The following is an 18684-nucleotide window of genomic DNA, read 5'->3' on the forward strand; positions in this document are numbered from 1 at the left end:
ACCACCTGCCTGGTGATCTAGCTTTCTATGCACATTACGTTCCTGTACCACTTCAGTCTTCTCTCTTTCACTGGTGCTACAATGTCCAATGTTTTGTACAAGTCCCACAGTTCACACTTTTTTCCATTTACTCCAATCATATTTATCCTCCTCAGGTCCAAAAATCTAGCCAGGAGTTTTCTTTCTGTCTTTTGGGCCAGAGTCCCCATCTCTATTCTGTATAGGGCGACAGACTGTGCTGTATTACATTTTTGTAGATCATAATCTTCGTGGATCTCAATAGAAGCAGGAACTTTAGCAGATTCCAGAGTGCAAATCTCGACCTGTTTCCTGCTTGAATTCTCACCCATACTTCGTGGTCAGTCTCATTCCCTTTACTAAGTACTTCCCCAAGATACATTAACTTTTTTATCCTTTCAAAGATTTTACCATTCACATCTAAAGGTCTGTCATCATTCTCTTTGCTCACTGTGAGGTATTTGGTCTTGTATTCATCTTGCAGATTTACTGTGATGGTTGTTTAGGTGTGGTGTGGTACACTTCATGTACGATCTGTCACCCTGATGCACATGTGTCAGCTTTACCTCTTAAATGATTTCTGGTTGCTGTTATTGAAGTGCTCTTGCTGTGAAGTGCCAGAGACTGTGATGTATGACTTCTTCTCCTTAAGCAGTGGGGGGCAGGTGCAAGAACAACTGCCTAAACTACGTTCTCAGTTTCTACAAATACCTTTTGTCAGCCTAAGAGAACAACGGTATAATATATTATTCTGTATAATCCCATCTTATGGTACAGTCCTCAATCTTGCTCTCACTGCTTCTTCCATTAATCATGCTATCATCTGAATCAAATCTTGCTCATTCTGTGCTTTAAAACTACATCATCTGTACAGGCCAAGGTGTTGATCCTCATATCCAGCTGAATTCCTGTCCCCAGGCTTGTTACTTTTTTCAGTGCTCCTTCTAGTACTTATTAAATTGTAAAACACAATATTCACAAGCTGAAATTCTGATTATTGGAATTTTGTAATGGTTGATTATTATCCGTAATTTATAATTTGAAAATTGCACTGTGTTTCTCTCTGCATTTGTCAGATTGTACTTGTCCTGTATTGAGTGAACTTTTAAACTATGTAATATATCAAAATGGGCCAGTGATGATGATCAAACTTACACCCTCTCCAGGGCCTATATATCCTCCCACTGTGTACTTCTTCATTGACCTCGCTACACTCATGCATGTCACTCCTTTATCTGCATAGTATTTATCATGTTTTGAAATTTTCACTGGGTAACATCCAATGCTGAGGCTCTTACATGGGAGAGGAGTTGCATTATGTGAACAGCATTCAATGCCAAGTCCATCTGTAAGAGAGAATAAAACAGATTTTACACACTTTATCAGTAAAATTAGTTTTCTGAAGAATCATTGCATAATTACATGAACATATGCCCACAGCATTATTCTAATTACATTTTGCAAATAAAGCCTAATTTTCACTGTGTGTTCCTTGTCTGACACAGGGAGCCTAAGTAAATGTAATTATTAGCACAAATATCAGCATGTGTACATAAAATACGAATGAGCCTCTGATGTAGCTCTCAGCTGCCAATAATGGTATTACCTCTATTAATCTAACCCAGCATCAACAAAGAAATGATGTATATGATTTCAATGGGAAACCATGGTGTTCCAAACTAATTCAAGAACATAGTTCAACAGAGCATAGCAGTACAGCAGAGGATCTTGTTATTTCCTCAGAATCAAGGGTATTATCTTGTGGTGTGAGAATTGTTTAACTGACTGATAATCTTGAAGCTAATTGCCAGTGATCTGTACAGTGTGAGCATACAACATGCGCACTAACAGTGTCTTCAGTACAAAGAAATATGATACTAGACGGCATAATCTGTATCACTTCAGGCAGGAGGGTTGCATTCATAGTCTCGGATGTTACTGAATTTAGCATAAGTTAAAATTCAGAAGTAAGTAAGAAACACATATTTTTTTGTTTTCTGCAAAAAATCTTTGTGCACAGAGATACAGGCCTCCAAAGATGACACTGTGAACACCGTTTTGAAGCTGTGAATTTCGGAAACAGTTCTAGATATTTTGTTAGAGTTTTTTCATTTGAAAGATATTTGCTTTATGATTACAGTGGTATCCTCCATTTGGACATATCTGTCAAAGTTATTTTACTGTCTCCTTTTGAATTTTTTTTATAATTTACAGAATTATTTTTTTCAAAAATGCCAACCCAGAAAAGTTAGATTTTTTTCTGTTGATTAATGCCATGTAGTACTATATTCTCTGTAAAGGAGAGCTTCCACTTTTAAGTTGGAAATGTCTTCTGACTGGGGCCACAGGAGAGTGAAGTGTGCTGACTATTTGCATATCCATAAAAGAGTGATATATAAGACAAACAAAAAACAGACTTTTTTCAGCTTGGGAATAAGTGTTCTCATTTGAAGACTCTGTTTCAAAGTGAAGATGTCCCCAGTGACGACTTTTTGTGTTCTAAATGTTTTGGCAGAATAACAACAATGATGGTATCTGAACAAGGTGAAGCCTCCCATGGTGCAGTTGATGTAGATTTTGCATCAATAGAGGAAGAATTAAATACCCTGAAGCAGCCAACTACAGAGGTAGGTGTTAGTCCTGTTAATAAACCGTGGTCAGTCAAGTCTAGTCATAAGCTCTGTGCACCAAGAAAGTGCAGAGAAATTATTAAAGCTATGGATGAATACACTACAGCAAAACTGACCACACTGTTCAAAGTATAAATTCCATCTTCAGAAGAAAATGAACCCAAGCACTCCTGCACCTCTTGCCAGGAATTTTTCACAAATATCAATTCAGCTGTTGAGTATTGAGCATCCTACAGTGAAAAGATGCAAGTTTTAACTATTTATCCAGACATTGTCAAAGAAAACAATTTTGAACCACGTTCCATCAGTATCAAAGTACATGGTAGACAAATCAAGAAATCTGAGGTCTGTAAAAGGAGTCTTTGAAGACCAGATCCCTATTATGGTGCAGTCATTTTATCTGGAAGATAAATGGGACTGTTCTTGTCAGAGTGCCAACAAAAAAGACGCTATAACTGTCACAGTTGAAGGTAAAAAGGTTGTGAAAGTGAAGAGGTGCATGACTTGCAGTATAAAAGAAACTTTTGCAATATATAAGAGCAAATAAACAACTTCACACTTTGGAAGATCAAAATTTTATGCACTACGACCTAAGTGGGTAGTTCCACACCCACCTAGAGACGTCTGTTTATGTGTGTACTCGGTGGATTTTGAACTTTGTGTGGTAACTTTGAAGAACTTACTGGAGCATGTGACATATGACACCTTGGTTGGGCATGTGAAGTCATTTGTAGTCTGTGGCGCAAAGTGAGAGACTTGTTTGTTTCAAGAATGTGGTGACTTCCCTGGAAAGGTGGGACTGTTTTTACAGACACTTTGCCTGGAAGACGTAGCAGATAACCTAGCAGAAATTACTTATGGGACATGGTAGAAAAATAAACTAATTAAGAAAACTATTGCCTTTGCCAGTTTCATTGATGAACTTGGTAAACGGTCAGTGAAAGCAGTAACACACCAGCATCTGAAGAAATTGCAACAACAACACATTGCAGAAGTGAAAGGGTGTGTACAGGCTGAAGAACTATGTTCAGTGCTTCACTGTGATTTTGCTGAGAACTGGTCTGCAATTCTCCCAAAAGAAGTATAGTCTGTCTGTAAACTCAAGAGCAAGCAGCGCTTTTGGTGGAGGAAGTGGCCCTTCCCGGAAGAATGCTGACACCAGGGGCACTCAAAATCAGTTGCCCATTACCTGTCCAGTGGTGTAGATCGGCATGCAGTGATATACGTTGTTTCTGTTTGGGGATCGTAGTTTCCAGTGTCAGTCAGTTAACTTTGTATACTCACTGATATACTTAGGTATCCGGAAGTGATGGATAATCGTCCTGCATTGCAAGAAAATGTGCAAAATACAAAGAGGAGGTATCTGCAGAGTAACGGGCGTTCAGTCAGCTCTAATGTTATAACAGCGTGTGTTAAGGAGGCAACACAAAAAGAACTGTTTGCTAATTTTACCAGTCCCAATCAAAGGGCTGCAATTTATGCAAATGTCAGTCTCGCCACAATAGGACACATATGGAATGTGAAAATAAGCCACATGGTTTACTGGAATGGCCACAAAAGAAAACTAATAATTTGGGGAGGAAACCCATCATTATAGACAGTTTCACAAAGTCAGTCATATGACAAACGATCGAGGATTTTTACATAAACCAAAAACTAGCGACATTATGGAAATTGCTTACTGTCGTGAAACAGAAAATAGATTTTCCTTGGCAGAAAGATGTTTTACACAAGACACTGCATGAAATGGTATTTCCCTGGAAAAGATCTGCAAGTAAACGAAAGATTCTGGTAAAGAGATGTAAGTACCTGATCCAAGTGAGGAAATTAAGAGAGCTAGGCAGAAAATTCTTTTATATTGATGAAACTTGGGTGGAAAACAACATTACTTACAGAAAATATTGGCAGGGCCCTGGCAAAGATGGCATTATGGTCACTGTTAGCGGAAGCAATAGGATCATACTGGTCAATATTGGATCAAAAGACGGGTTATTACCCAACGCACAGTTGATTTATAAACCAGGATGTGCAACAGGATACTAAAATGGGCAAATGAAAGCTGAAAATTTTTCAGATTAGATATCGACTAAAGTAATTCCGAATCTCCCACCAAACTGTGCTGTTGTTATGGACAACACTTCACATTACAACAAGGAGCATTATAAAGCTCCAATTAGGTCTTCGAATAAGAGAGAGATGATTGCTTGGTTATTAAATAAAGTGGAAGCTGGCTCTTCAGTGGGAAAAACAAAATTATTTATTTAATTAAACAACATAAGTGGGAGGAAAAAGTAATTGAAATTAATAAAATACTTGAAGTTCATGGACACATTGTGCTGCAGCTTGCACCATACAACTGAGACTTAAATCCAATTGAAATGGCGAGGGCAAAACTCAAAAATTTCATCAGAGGAATAAATATTTTTAGAGATATTTGCATGACAAAGTTGCTACAGTTGGTGAAAGAAGGTATGTAGCCATTTTATGAGCTCCTATTTTTTATTTGAAACTAAATTTTACAGTAACCGAAAAATAGCATGTACAAAGACTTGTCCCGATTGTTACAGGTTTTGAAATGATAACTCAAGATGACTGGAGTGCATACTGCCTCCACCTGGAGAAACTTGAAAGACAGCACTGGGTTAAGGATGGGATTATAGGAGATATACTAGATGCCATAGTTATTAATTTAGAAAGTGACGACGATGACAGTGATACTGTTGATGATGACCTCTAGAATACGATGTAGTAAACAGGCAATGAATAATTTCTTAAAAAATACACTGTGTGTCCTTTCAAGGGTGACTATGCTCATACGCTATAAAGTTTCTTTTGGTAGAAACGTACTACATGGTAGTAAAAGTGTTAAACAGTTTTCCAAGATAAATACACCCAAATGTGATCCAATGCAATAAATACCTTTATCGTTAGTTGTAAAAAATCAGTAATAATATAAGGACTTCATAGTAAATTTAATTAACTCTTCGCTAATAGAATGTGATTCAATACTTAAAACCTTTGATGCTTATGGAACAGCAGCATTTCAATGTATTCTGTCACAAAGTCTCGGAGATGCATTCACATATTGCTTTTTATTTTTGGTAAGAACTTTATTTGTTAATCTACAGTAATGTTATCCTCTTCAAAACATTCCCCACTACAAACTATACACATATGACAGTGCTTTTTCCAATTCCCAAAACACTTTAGGAACTGTTTCCTTGGTATAATTTATAGGTCTCTTAACTATGCATTTTGAATCTCATCCATGCTTGTAAAACTGCTGTCCTTTAAGACATGCTTTGAAATGTTTATACCACTTGTATGCCCTTGGTATACTCAGACTCACCAAAAGCAATATTGAACATTTCTAAAAATTTGATACACTTTATTCCATTCTTACGACAAAATTTAATACAGAATCTCTAATCTATTTTTATGCAAAACAAATAATTGTTGCTGCCACTAAAACACAGAAACCTTTTTGACAACTGACAACAGAGTAAGTGCCCAATATGCATAACATTGTACAGGGTTATTACAAATGATTGAAGCGATTTCACAATAACTTTATTATTTGAGATATTTTCACAATGCTTTGCACACACATACAAAAACTCAAAAAGTTTTTTTAGGCATTCACAAATGTTCGATATGTGCCCCTTTAGTGATTCGGCAGACATCAAGCCAATAATCAAGCTCCTCTCACACTCGGCGCAGCATGTCCCCATCAATGAGTTCGAAAGCATTGTTGATGCGAGCTCGCAGTTCTGGCATGTTTCTTGTTAGAGGAGGTTTAAACACTGAATCTTTCACATCACTATGCGTGAAACTTGCCCACATGCGTTCAACCGTTTCTTCGCTCACTGCAGGCCGACCCGTTGATTTCCCCTTACAGAGGCATCCAGAAGCTTTAAACTGCGCATACCATCGCCAAATGGAGTTAGCAGTTGGTGGATCTTTGTTGAACTTTGTCCTGAAGTGTCGTTGCACTGTTATGACTGACTGATGTGAGTGCATTTCAGGCACAACATACGCTTTCTCGGCTACTGTCACCATTTTGTCTCACTGCGCTCTCGAGCACTCTGGCGGCAGAAACCTGAAGTGCGGCTTCAGTCAAACAAAACTTTATGAGTTTTTCTACATATCTGTAGTGTGTCGTGACCATATGTCAATGAATGGAGCTACAGTGAATTTATGAAATCACTTCAATCATTTGTAATAGCCCTGTACAGATACTTTTCAGACTTGTTTATGAAGACAGGCAAAAAAGAGTTATACAACACAAGAAATTATAAATTTCTGGTTACTTTTTAAATAGTCTTCATATTGAAAGAATTGTTAAGTTTCAATGCAGCCCTTTAAAGGAAACTCCTAACGTTTAGTAGAAACACAAAGTAGGAACAAACCTTAAATTCTACAGATTGACTGCACTATATGGGATTCGCTTTACGAATAGCAATAGAGGAACATACATTGACATGAACAGGCATTCGGTTCTATGTTTGTAATAGAATTCTGACTTCTGTTCTTTGTTAATATTATTTACTCTATAATGTTGTGTTTCGGAAGAAGCTATCATCTTTTGTAATCCCTATAGTCTTAGCGCATTTGTCTAAAAATAAACGCTGCCGGAACATATCTGTACAAGGCATTGCCACAGATTTAAAGTGCGCACCGCGGCAAGGCCGGCACTACGTTGTGAAGCAGCCTGTAGAAGTGCCTTGTGATGTAGCTGGGTAGGCATAGTGGGGACTCGCTCGCTCACTCTTCAGTTTACCGACAGACTATACAAGGGTATCATTTGAGTAATGACCAGGTTTCAATTTTTACAGGAGTGATATATTTTCAAAATAAGACCACAAGTGCTGCAATTATAAGTGATGACACAGGACATGACTCAGCACATGCTTTGCTAGCAGTGTGCAAAATTCTTCAACTGAAAAACAGGGGCAGAGAAGATCATCATTATTTCTGATGGCACTGCTAGCCATTTTAAAAAAACATTACCATCTGTTTGAATATAATAGAGGGAAACATTCCACGTGGGAAAAATATATCTAAAAACAAAGATTTTGAGACTTACCAAACAAAAGTGCTGGCAGGTCGATAGACACACAAACAAACACAAACATACACACAAAATTCAAGCTTTCGCAACAAACAGTTGCTTCATCAGGAAAGAGGGAAGGGGAGGGAAAGACGAAAGGATGTGGGTTTTAAGGGAGAGGGTAAGGAGTCATTCCAATCCCGGGAGTGGAAAGACTTACCTCAGGGGGAAAAAAGGACAGGTATACACTCGCGCACACACACACATATCCATCTGCACATACACAGACACAAGCAGGCATTTGTAAAGGCAAAGAGTTTGGGCAGAGATGTCAGTCGAGGCGGAAGTAAAGAGGCAAAGATGTTGTTGAAAGACAGGTGAGGTATGAGTGGCGGCAACTTGAAATTAGCGGAGGTTGAGGTCTGGCGGATAACGAGAAGAGAGGATATACTGAAGGGCAAGTTCCCATCTCCAGAGTTCTGACAGGTTGGTGTTAGTGGGAAGTATCCAGATAACCCGGATGGTGTAACACTGTGCCAAGATGTGCTGGCCGTGCACCAAGGCATGTTTAGCCACAGGGTGATCCTCATTACCAACAAACACTGTCTGCCTGTGTCCATTCATGCGAATGGACAGTTTGTTGCTGGTCATTCCCACATAGAAAGCTTCACAGTGTAGGCAGGTCAGTTGGTAAATCATGTGGGTGCTTTCACACGTGGCTCTGCCTTTGATCGTGTACACCTTCCGGATTACAGGACTGGAGTAGGTGGTGGTGGGAGGGTGCATGGGACAGGTTTTACACCGGGGGCGGTTGCAAGGGTAGGAGCCAGAGGGTAGGGAAGGTGGTTTGGGGATTTCATAGGGATGAACTAAGAGGTTACAAAGGTTAGGTGGACGGCGGAAAGACACTCTTGGTGGAGTGGGGAGGATTTCATGAAGGATGGATCTCATTTCAGGGCAGGATTTGGGGAAGTCGTATCCCTGCTGGAGAGCCACATTCAGAGTCTGATCCAGTCCCGGAAAGTATCCTGTCACAAGTGGGGCACTTTTGGGGTTCTTCTGTGGGAGGTTCTGGGTTTGAAGGGATGAGGAAGTGGCTCTGGTTATTTGCTTCTGTACCAGGTCGGGAGGGTAGTTGTGGGATGCGAAAGCTGTTTTCAGGTTGTTGGTGTAATGGTGCAGGGATTCCGGACTTGAGCAGATTCATTTGCCACGAAGACCTAGGCTGTAGGGAAGGGACCGTTTGATGTGGAATGTGTGGCAGCTGTCATAATGGAGGTACTGTTGCTTGTTGGTGGATTTGATGTGGACGGACATGTGAAGCTGGCCATTGGACAGATGGAGGTCAATGTCAAGGAAAGTGGCATGGGATTTAGAGTAGGACCAGGTGAATCTGATGGAACCAAAGCAGTTGAGGTTGGATAGGAAATTCTGGAGTTCTTCTTCACTGTGCGTCCAGATCATGAAGATGTCACCTAACCTTCGTAACCTCTTAGTTCATCCCTATGAAATCCCCAAACCACCTTCCCTACCCTCTGGCTCCTACCCTTGCAACCGCCCCCGGTGTAAAACCTGTCCCATGCACCCTCCCACCACCACCTACTCCAGTCCTGTAATCCGGAAGGTGTACACGATCAAAGGCAGAGCCACGTGTGAAAGCACCCACATGATTTACCAACTGACCTGCCTACACTGTGAAGCTTTCTATGTGGGAATGACCAGCAACAAACTGTCCATTCGCATGAATGGACACAGGCAGACAGTGTTTGTTGGTAATGAGGATCACCCTGTGGCTAAACATGCCTTGGTGCACGGCCAGCACATCTTGGCACAGTGTTACACCATCTGGGTTATCTGGATACTTCCTACTAACACCAACCTGTCAGAACTCCGGAGATGGGAACTTGCCCTTCAGTATATCCTCTCTTCTCGTTATCCGCCAGGCCTCAACCTCCGCTAATTTCAAGTTGCCGCACTCATACCTCACCTGTCTTTCAACAACATCTTTGCCTCTTTACTTCCGCCTTGACTGACATCTCTACCCAAACTCTTTGCCTTTACAAATGTCTGCTTGTGTCTGTGTATGTGCGGATGGATATGTGTGTGCGAGTGTATACCTGTCCTTTTTTCCCCCCTGAGGTAAGTCTTTCCGCTCCCGGGATTGGAATGACTCCTTACCCTCTCCCTTAAAACCCACATCCTTTCGTCTTTCCCTCTCCTTCCCTCTTTCCTGATGAAGCAACTGTTTGTTGTGAAAGCTTGAATTTTGTGTGTGTGTTTGTGTTTGTTTGTGTGTCTATTGACCTGCCAGCACTTTTGTTTGGTAAGTCTCAAAATATTTGTTTTTAGATATATTTTTACCATCTGTTTGAATTGATTACATCGCTTGTGCCAACTGGCAGGGTATACAGTGCTACTGGTCACAGGAAGGGGCCTTGTGATGGTGTAGGAGGCCTGCTGAAGCACCATGCTACTAAACCTAATCTTTCCAGACCAAATATAGCTGCAGTTCAGAATGCTGAGGATTTTATGAGAGTCATGAAATCTTACACATCCACAGCCCTCTTTCTTTTGTCCAAAGAGGAAATCAAAGAATTCCATGGAAAAAAAGAAGAAGAAGAAGAATGGTTAAAACAAAGTACTCATGTGAAAGGAATTCGGAAGACACATTTTTGGACTCAAAGTGATGGGAAAACTCATATTGCATGCTTTTTAAATAGTTAGAAAGGAGAAATTTCGTTTGTTCGTCCAACACCTCAGAAACAGCAGGATAATGTTCAGATTCACAACGTGAGAAGGGGGATGTTTGTGGCATGTGTGTATGACTGCAGCTGGTGGATTGCAGAGATTATAGACACCAGTTATGAGTTAAATGAAACTGTAGTGAACTTTGTGCTGCCACATGGACCAGCTGCTGGATGTAGGTTTCCAGCTGAAGGACAGCAACAACATAATCAGTGCTCACTTTCTGTTCACAATGTTTTGAAGATTGTAAGTGCTCCAGTTCCTATTGGTTCAACAGGAAGACACCACTCTATATCAAAGGAAGATACTGAAGCAGTGGAACACATTTTTAGTTCATTGACTGACTAATTTGAGTGCAAAACAGAGTGCACAGAAGTTGTACAAATTGAAGCCTTTAAGTCTTTGTACTTTTCACATACATTTTGGAACCTTTAATGCTTGAAAAATGAGTCTCTTACTCATCTTTCAAAACTAAAATTATGTTAAATAAGGCTAGGTTTTGTTTTTTATGTGCTTGTTAATGTGGTAATAAAACAGGTTTTATGTATGGTAAAAATTTCAATTGTTTATAAAATCTATATGGTACTAATCAACACAAAAAATCGAAATTTTGTGGATTGTTAATTTTGAAATTTTTCTTCCATAAATTATATAAAAAGTTCAGAATGGTATAGTAAAAGAACTTTGACAGATAAGTCCAAATGGAGGATTTCTTTGGAATTATAAAGCAATTATCTTTCAAATAAAAAAAAACAACAAAACATCTAGAACTGTTCCAGAGATACATTTTAGAATTTTTTCCAAAATTCACATCTTCAAAATGGTATGCGCAGCGTCATCTTTGGAGAGCTGTATGTCAGAGGAGAAATTTTTTTGAAGAAAACAAAAAAATATGTGTTCCTTACTCAGTCCTTCATTTTAATATATGCTAAATTCAATAACATCTGAGACTATGAAGGTAAGAGTTTTCCCTAGCCTGCCTGAATTGATATGGACTATGCCAGATGCACAATGAAAAGTGAAACTAACATGTACTAGTAAACAGATAACTAGAACTGGCTCTCACTCAGCCTGACAGCTAAACGCAGTCCAGGCATGACAGAGTATCCAATGCAACAGACACTATAATGATTTTCCAGGTATGAGATATTGGTCCATTGAGCATTTATCTCCTTATTTTCACTGCAACATGGTATCAGTTAATTTATTTTATAATTTTCATTATGGGGAGATTACTTTTACAATTTTCTTTCCATGTTTTAAATACATTTCTTGAAATATGATTGTGCTTGTGGTTCTGTCACAACCAGATCTCCTGTGAATCATTTTTTTATTTACTTGATCATGCTGTGGACTGTAAGTTTTAAAAAAAGTTATTTCATTTTATAAAATCAGTTATGTACACCAGAGCACTTGCAGTAATCATATTCAAATTCAAAATGTAAAAAATTGCATACAAGATAAACATTTAACAATATTCCTTTCATCTTTTTGAACTGTGTATCTTGTATGATTATATGTGATTTTTGCAATGTCACAATGTTTTTGAGTCATTTCATATTCAAGTGTTGCTGGGAGAGGAATGGAAGATGAACTTTGCATTTAGATTAAATGCATTGTGACCAAAAGAAAATAAATAATGTGTTTGCTTGAAATTCTTTATGATTCTTATCTTTCCCTGGCAATCCTTACAGGGGATGTACGCTGGTGGCAATATAATCATTATACAGTCTCTTGAAATTAACTGTTCCCTAAACTTTCTCCATAGTGTTTCATTAAAAGAGTTCCTCCTTCCCTCTATGGATTCCCATTTCAGTTCACAGAGCATTTCCATGATACTCCTATGTTGATCAAAACAACCAACAACAATGCTAGCGAGATGCCTCTAAGTTACTCCTGTGTCTTCCTTTAATCCGATCTGGCGGGGATCCCAAACACTCGATCAGCACTTGAGAATAGATTTCATGAGTATTTACTTGCCATAAAGTGGAGATGCTGAGTCACAGATAGGCACAACAAAAAGACTGTCATGCAATAAGCTTTCAGCCAATAAGGTGTTACTACAAACAGCAGTGCATGATGAAAGAGGCAACCGGATGGAGGTAAGGAAGAGGCTGGGGCTGGGATGGGAGGGTTAGGAGGGTAAAGGTGGGGAATAGTACAGTGCTGCTGTGGGAGCATGCAGGAATGAGGTGGAGAGAGGCTAGAGCAGCTAGGTGCAGTTGGGAGGCTAGATGGAGGGCCGCGGAGAATGGGGTAGCTGGAAATGAGAGAAGTAGAAACACTGGGTGCATTAGTGGAATAGAGAGCTGTATAGTGCTGGAATGGGTACAGGGAAGGAGCTAGATGGATGAGGGCAAGGACTAACAAAGGTTGAGGCCAGGGGGTTATGGGACTGTAGGATATACTGCACGGAAAGTACCCACCTGCGCATTTCAGAATAGCTGGTGCTGGTGAGAAGGATCCAGAGACACAAGTTGTGAAGCAGCCATTGAAATGAAGAACACTGTGGGGGGCTGCATGCTCAGCAACAAGGTGGTCCGGTTGTTTCTCGGTCACAGTTTGTCGGTGGCCATTCATGTGAACAGACAGCTTGTTGATTGTCATACCCACGTAGAATGCAGCACAGTGGCTGCAGCTTAGCTTGAGTGTGCTCCCTGCCGCCGTTGGATAAGCAGCTGAGCAGCAAGTCGTATACTCCTAGCTCACTCATTTGTTACATAGTTTAATTCTTAATTTCTTTGCGTGTTTTTGGTACTTGCATTGTTTAATTCATAAATTTCGAGCGTATTATAGTATTTGAGAGTTGTAGCATCGCGTTTTAGTACCTGAATAGTGTAAATTCGCGTAGTCGTTTGTCTACTGTTTTGTTTTGAACGGCCAGTGTCGGTTGGTCGCAGTCAGTGTGCTCCCTGCCGCCGTTGGATAAGCAGCTGAGCAGCAAGTCGTATACTCCTAGCTCACTCATTTGTTACATAGTTTAATTCTTAATTTCTTTGCGTGTTTTTGGTACTTGCATTGTTTAATTCATAAATTTCGAGCGTATTATAGTATTTGAGAGTTGTAGCATCGCGTTTTAGTACCTGAATAGTGTAAATTCGCGTAGTCGTTTGTCTACTGTTTTGTTTTGAACGGCCAGTGTCGGTTGGTCGCAGTCAGTGTGCTCCCTGCCGCCGTTGGATAAGCAGCTGAGCAGCAAGTCGTATACTCCTAGCTCACTCATTTGTTACATAGTTTAATTCTTAATTTCTTTGCGTGTTTTTGGTACTTGCATTGTTTAATTCATAAATTTCGGGCGTATTATAGTATTTGAGAGTTGTAGCATCGTGTTTTAATACCTGAATAGTGTAATTTCGCTTAGTCTCCTTCCGCCGCCGAGCAGTGTCAGCAGTGCGCATTACTGCATTTACTAGGCAATCTTGTATTTTAATAACCGTTTAAATTTTGTCGATTTTGTTTACGCTCTCTGTAGATTAGTTCAGACGTTCTTAGCAAAACAGTTTTTAGCATGGATAGGGACTGCAACTGCTGTGTTCGGATGCAGGCTGAGTTGGCATCCCTTCGCTCCCAGCTTCAGGCAGTGTTGGCTTCGGTCACACAGCTTGAGGCTGTTGCCAATGGGCATCACAGTGGGGGTCGGGATGGGGGTTTGTCGGGGACGGCCAGCTCGTCCCACGCATCCCCTGATCGGACTACGACTGTGGTTGCCCGGGATACTGCCCGCATTGAGGCTGATCCCTCACCTGTGGTAGAGTGGGAGGTCGTTTCAAGGTGTGGCAGGGGGCGAAAGACATTCCGGAGGGCTGAACGGAAGGCCTCTCCAGTTTGTCTGACGAACCGGTTTCAGGCTCTGTCTCAGGCTGATACTGATCTTCGGCCTGACATGGCTGCTTGTCCTGTTCCAGAGGTTGCCCCTCAGTCTGCAAGATCCGGGCAGTCGCAGAGGGTGGGCTTACTGGTAGTTGGGAGCTCCAACGTCAGGCGCGTAATGGGGCCCCTTAGGGAAATGGCAGCAAGAGAGGGGAAGAAAACCAATGTGCACTCCGTGTGCATACCGGGGGGAGTCATTCCAGATGTGGAAAGGGTCCTTCCGGATGCCATGAAGGGTACGGGGTGCACCCATCTGCAGGTGGTCGCTCATGTCGGCACCAATGATGTGTGTCGCTATGGATCGGAGGAAATCCTCTCTGGCTTCCGGCGGCTATCTGATTTGGTGAAGACTGCCAGTCTCGCTAGCGGGATGAAAGCAGAGCTCACCATCTGCAGCATCGTCGACAGGACTGACTGCGGACCTTTGGTACAGAGCAGAGTGGAGGGTCTGAATCAGAGGCTGAGACGGTTCTGCGACCGTGTGGGCTGCAGATTCCTCGACTTGCGCCATAGGGTGGTGGGGTTTCGGGTTCCGCTGGATAGGTCAGGAGTCCACTACACGCAACAAGCGGCTACACGGGTAGCAGGGGTTGTGTGGCGTGGGCTGGGCGGTTTTTTAGGTTAGATGGCCTTGGGCAAGTACAGAAAGGGCAACAGCCTCAACGGGTGCGGGGCAAAGTCAGGACATGCGGGGACCAAGCAGCAATCGATATTGTAATTGTCAACTGTCGAAGCTGCGTTGGTAAAGTACCGGAACTTCAAGCGCTGATAGAAAGCACCGAAGCTGAAATCGTTATAGGTACAGAAAGCTGGCTTAAGCCAGAGATAAATTCTGCCGAAATTTTTACAAAGGTACAGACGGTGTTTAGAAAGGATAGATTGCATGCAACCGGTGGTGGAGTGTTCATCGCTGTTAGTAGTAGTTTATCCTGTAGTGAAGTAGAAGTGGATAGTTCCTGTGAATTATTATGGGTGGAGGTTACACTAAACAACCGAACTAGGTTAATAATTGGCTCCTTTTACCGACCTCCCGACTCAGCAGCATTAGTGGCAGAACAACTGAGAGGAAATTTGGAATATATTTCACATAAATTTTCTCAGCATGTTATAGTCTTAGGTGGAGATTTCAATTTACCAGATATAGACTGGGACACTCAGATGTTTAGGACGGGTGGTAGGGACAGAGCATCGAGTGACATTATACTGAGTGCACTATCCGAAAATTACCTCGAGCAATTAAACAGAGAACCGACTCGTGGAGATAACATATTGGACCTACTGATAACAAACAGACCCGAACTTTTCGAATCTGTATGTACAGAACAGGGAATCAGTGATCATAAGGCCGTTGCAGCATCCCTGAATATGGAAGTTAATAGGAATATAAAAAAAGGGAGGAAGGTTTATCTGTTTAGCAAGAGTAATAGAAGGCAGATTTCAGACTACCTAACAGATCAAAACGAAAATTTCTGTTCCGACACTGACAATGTTGAGTGTTTATGGAAAAAGTTCAAGGCAATCGTAAAATGCGTTTTAGACAGGTACGTGCCGAGTAAAACTGTGAGGGACGGGAAAAACCCACCGTGGTACAACAACAATGTTAGGAAACTACTGCGAAAGCAAAGAGAGCTCCACTCCAAGTTTAAACGCAGCCAAAACCTCTCAGACAAACAGAAGTTAAACGATGTCAAAGTTAGCGTAAGGAGGGCTATGCGTGAAGCGTTCAGTGAATTCGAAAGTAAAATTCTATGTACCGACTTGACAGAAAATCCTAGGAAGTTCTGGTCGTACGTTAAATCAGTAAGTGGCTCGAAACAGCATATCCAGACACTACGGGATGATGATGGCATTGAAACAGAGGATGACACGCGTAAAGCTGAAATACTAAACACCTTTTTCCAAAGCTGTTTCACAGAGGAAGACCGCACTGCAGTTCCTTCTCTAAATCCTCGCACAAACGAAAAAATGGCTGACATCGAAATAAGTGTCCAAGGAATAGAAAAGCAACTGGAATCACTCAATAGAGGAAAGTCCACTGGACCTGACGGGATACCAATTCGATTCTACACAGAGTACGCGAAAGAACTTGCCCCCCTTCTAACAGCCGTGTACCGCAAGTCTCTAGAGGAACGGAGGGTTCCAAATGATTGGAAAAGAGCACAGATAGTCCCAGTCTTCAAGATGGGTCGTCGAGCAGATGCGCAAAACTATAGACCTATATCTCTTACGTCGATCTCTTGTAGAATTTTAGAACATGTTTTTTGCTCGCGTATCATGTCATTTCTGGAAACCCAGAATCTACTATGTAGGAATCAACATGGATTCCGGAAACAGCGATCGTGTGAGACCCAACTCGCCTTATTTGTTCATGAGACCCAGAAAATATTAGATACAGGCTCCCAGGTAGATGCTATTTTTCTTGACTTCCGGAAGGCGTTCGATACAGTTCCGCACTGTCGCCTGATAAACAAAGTAAGAGCCTACGGAATATCAGACCAGCTGTGTGGCTGGATTGAAGAGTTTTTAGCAAACAGAACACAGCATGTTGTTATCAATGGAGAGACGTCTACAGACGTTAAAGTAACCTCTGGCGTGCCACAGGGGAGTGTTATGGGACCATTGCTTTTCACAATATATATAAATGACTTAGTAGATAGTGTCGGAAGTTCCATGCGGCTTTTCGCGGATGATGCTGTAGTATACAGAGAAGTTGCTGCTTTAGAAAATTGTAGCGAAATACAGGAAGATCTGCAGCGGATAGGCACTTGGTGCAGGGAGTGGCAACTGACCCTTAACATAGACAAATGTAATGTATTGCGAATACATAGAAAGAAGGATCCTTTATTGTATGATTATATGATAGCGGAACAAACACTGGTAGCAGTTACTTCTGTAAAATATCTGGGAGTATGCGTACGGAACGATTTGAAGTGGAATGATCATATAAAACTAATTGTTGGTAAGGCGGGTACCAGGTTGAGATTCATTGGGAGAGTGCTTAGAAAATGTAGTCCATCAACAAAGGAGGTGGCTTACAAAACACTCGTTCGACCTATACTTGAGTATTGCTCATCAGTGTGGGATCCGTACCAGGTCGGGTTGACGGAGGAGATAGAGAAGATCCAAAGAAGAGCGGCGCGTCTCGTCACTGGGTTATTTGGTAACCGTGATAGCGTTACGGAGATGTTTAATAAGCTCAAGTGGCAGACTCTGCAAGAGAGGCGCTCTGCATCGCGGTGTAGCTTGCTCGCCAGGTTTCGAGAGGGTGCGTTTCTGGATGAGGTATCGAATATATTGCTTCCCCCTACTTATACTTCCCGAGGAGATCACGAATGTAAAATTAGAGAGATTAGAGCGCGCACGGAGGCTTTCAGACAGTCGTTCTTCCCGCGAACCATACGCGACTGGAACAGGAAAGGGAGGTAATGACAGTGGCACGTAAAGTGCCCTCCGCCACACACCGTTGGGTGGCTTGCGGAGTATCAATGTAGATGTAGATGTAGATGTAGATCACATGACTGGTTTCACATGTAGCCCTGCCTTTGTTAGGATAGGTGATGTTTGTGCCTGGACTATAGTAAGTGGTGGTGGGAGGATGTATGGGACCAGTCTTGCATCTAGGTCTAATACAAGGATATGAGCCACGAGGCAAGGGGTTGGAAGCTGGTGTTACATAGGGATGGATGATGATACTGTGTGGGATTGGTGGGCAGTGGAATACCAGTGAGGGAAGGGAGGGGGGGGGGGATGGAGGAAAGGGAAGGACATTTCTCATTTCAGGGCACAAAACATGGCAGTAACAATCATCATGGAGAATGTAATTCAGTTGCTCCAGTCCTGGGTGGTATTGAGTCACGAGGGGAATGCTCCTCCATACCAGAACAGTGGGACTTTGGGAGGTGGTGGGTGAGTGGAAAGATGAGGCACAGGAGATCTGTTTTTGTACAAGGATGGTGGGATACTTATGGTCTGTAAAGGCCTCAGTGAGACCCTCAGTCCATTTTGAGAGAGACTACTTGTCACTGCAGGAGGTTGTATGGAAGGGACTTCTTGGTATGGAATGGGTGGCAGCTGCCAAAGTGGAGATATTGTTGGTGTTTAGTAAGTTTCATATGGTCAGAGGTACTGATGTAGCAATCTTTGAGGTGGAAGTCAACATCAAGGAAGGTGGCTTGATGGGTTGAGTGGGACCAGTTAAAACAAAAGGGGGAGAAGGTGTTGAGGTTATGAAGGAATGTGAATAGGGTGTTCTCACCATCAATCCAAATCACAAAGATGTCATCAATGAATCTTCACCAGGTGAGGGGTATAGGATTCTGGATGTTTAGGAAGGTTTCCTCTAGATATCCCATGAACAGGTTGGCATAGGAT

At 41.7% G+C, this 18684-nt stretch overlaps 1 protein-coding gene across 2 annotated transcripts in view; it reads right to left on the minus strand.

The window, feature by feature from the left end:
* The window catches only part of LOC126106677 (peroxidase-like), a 219149-nt gene that overhangs the window by 78898 nt on the left and 121567 nt on the right, over nucleotides 1-18684 (minus strand). For both annotated transcript variants that reach the window (XM_049913045.1, XM_049913044.1), the window contains exon 6: nucleotides 1174-1364. In XM_049913045.1, coding sequence (XP_049769002.1) covers nucleotides 1174-1364 — 191 coding nt within the window. The remainder of the gene's footprint in view (nucleotides 1-1173; nucleotides 1365-18684) is intronic.

The sequence above is a fragment of the Schistocerca cancellata genome, chromosome 10, assembly GCF_023864275.1.
Source record: "Schistocerca cancellata isolate TAMUIC-IGC-003103 chromosome 10, iqSchCanc2.1, whole genome shotgun sequence".
Taxonomy (NCBI): domain Eukaryota; kingdom Metazoa; phylum Arthropoda; class Insecta; order Orthoptera; family Acrididae; genus Schistocerca; species Schistocerca cancellata.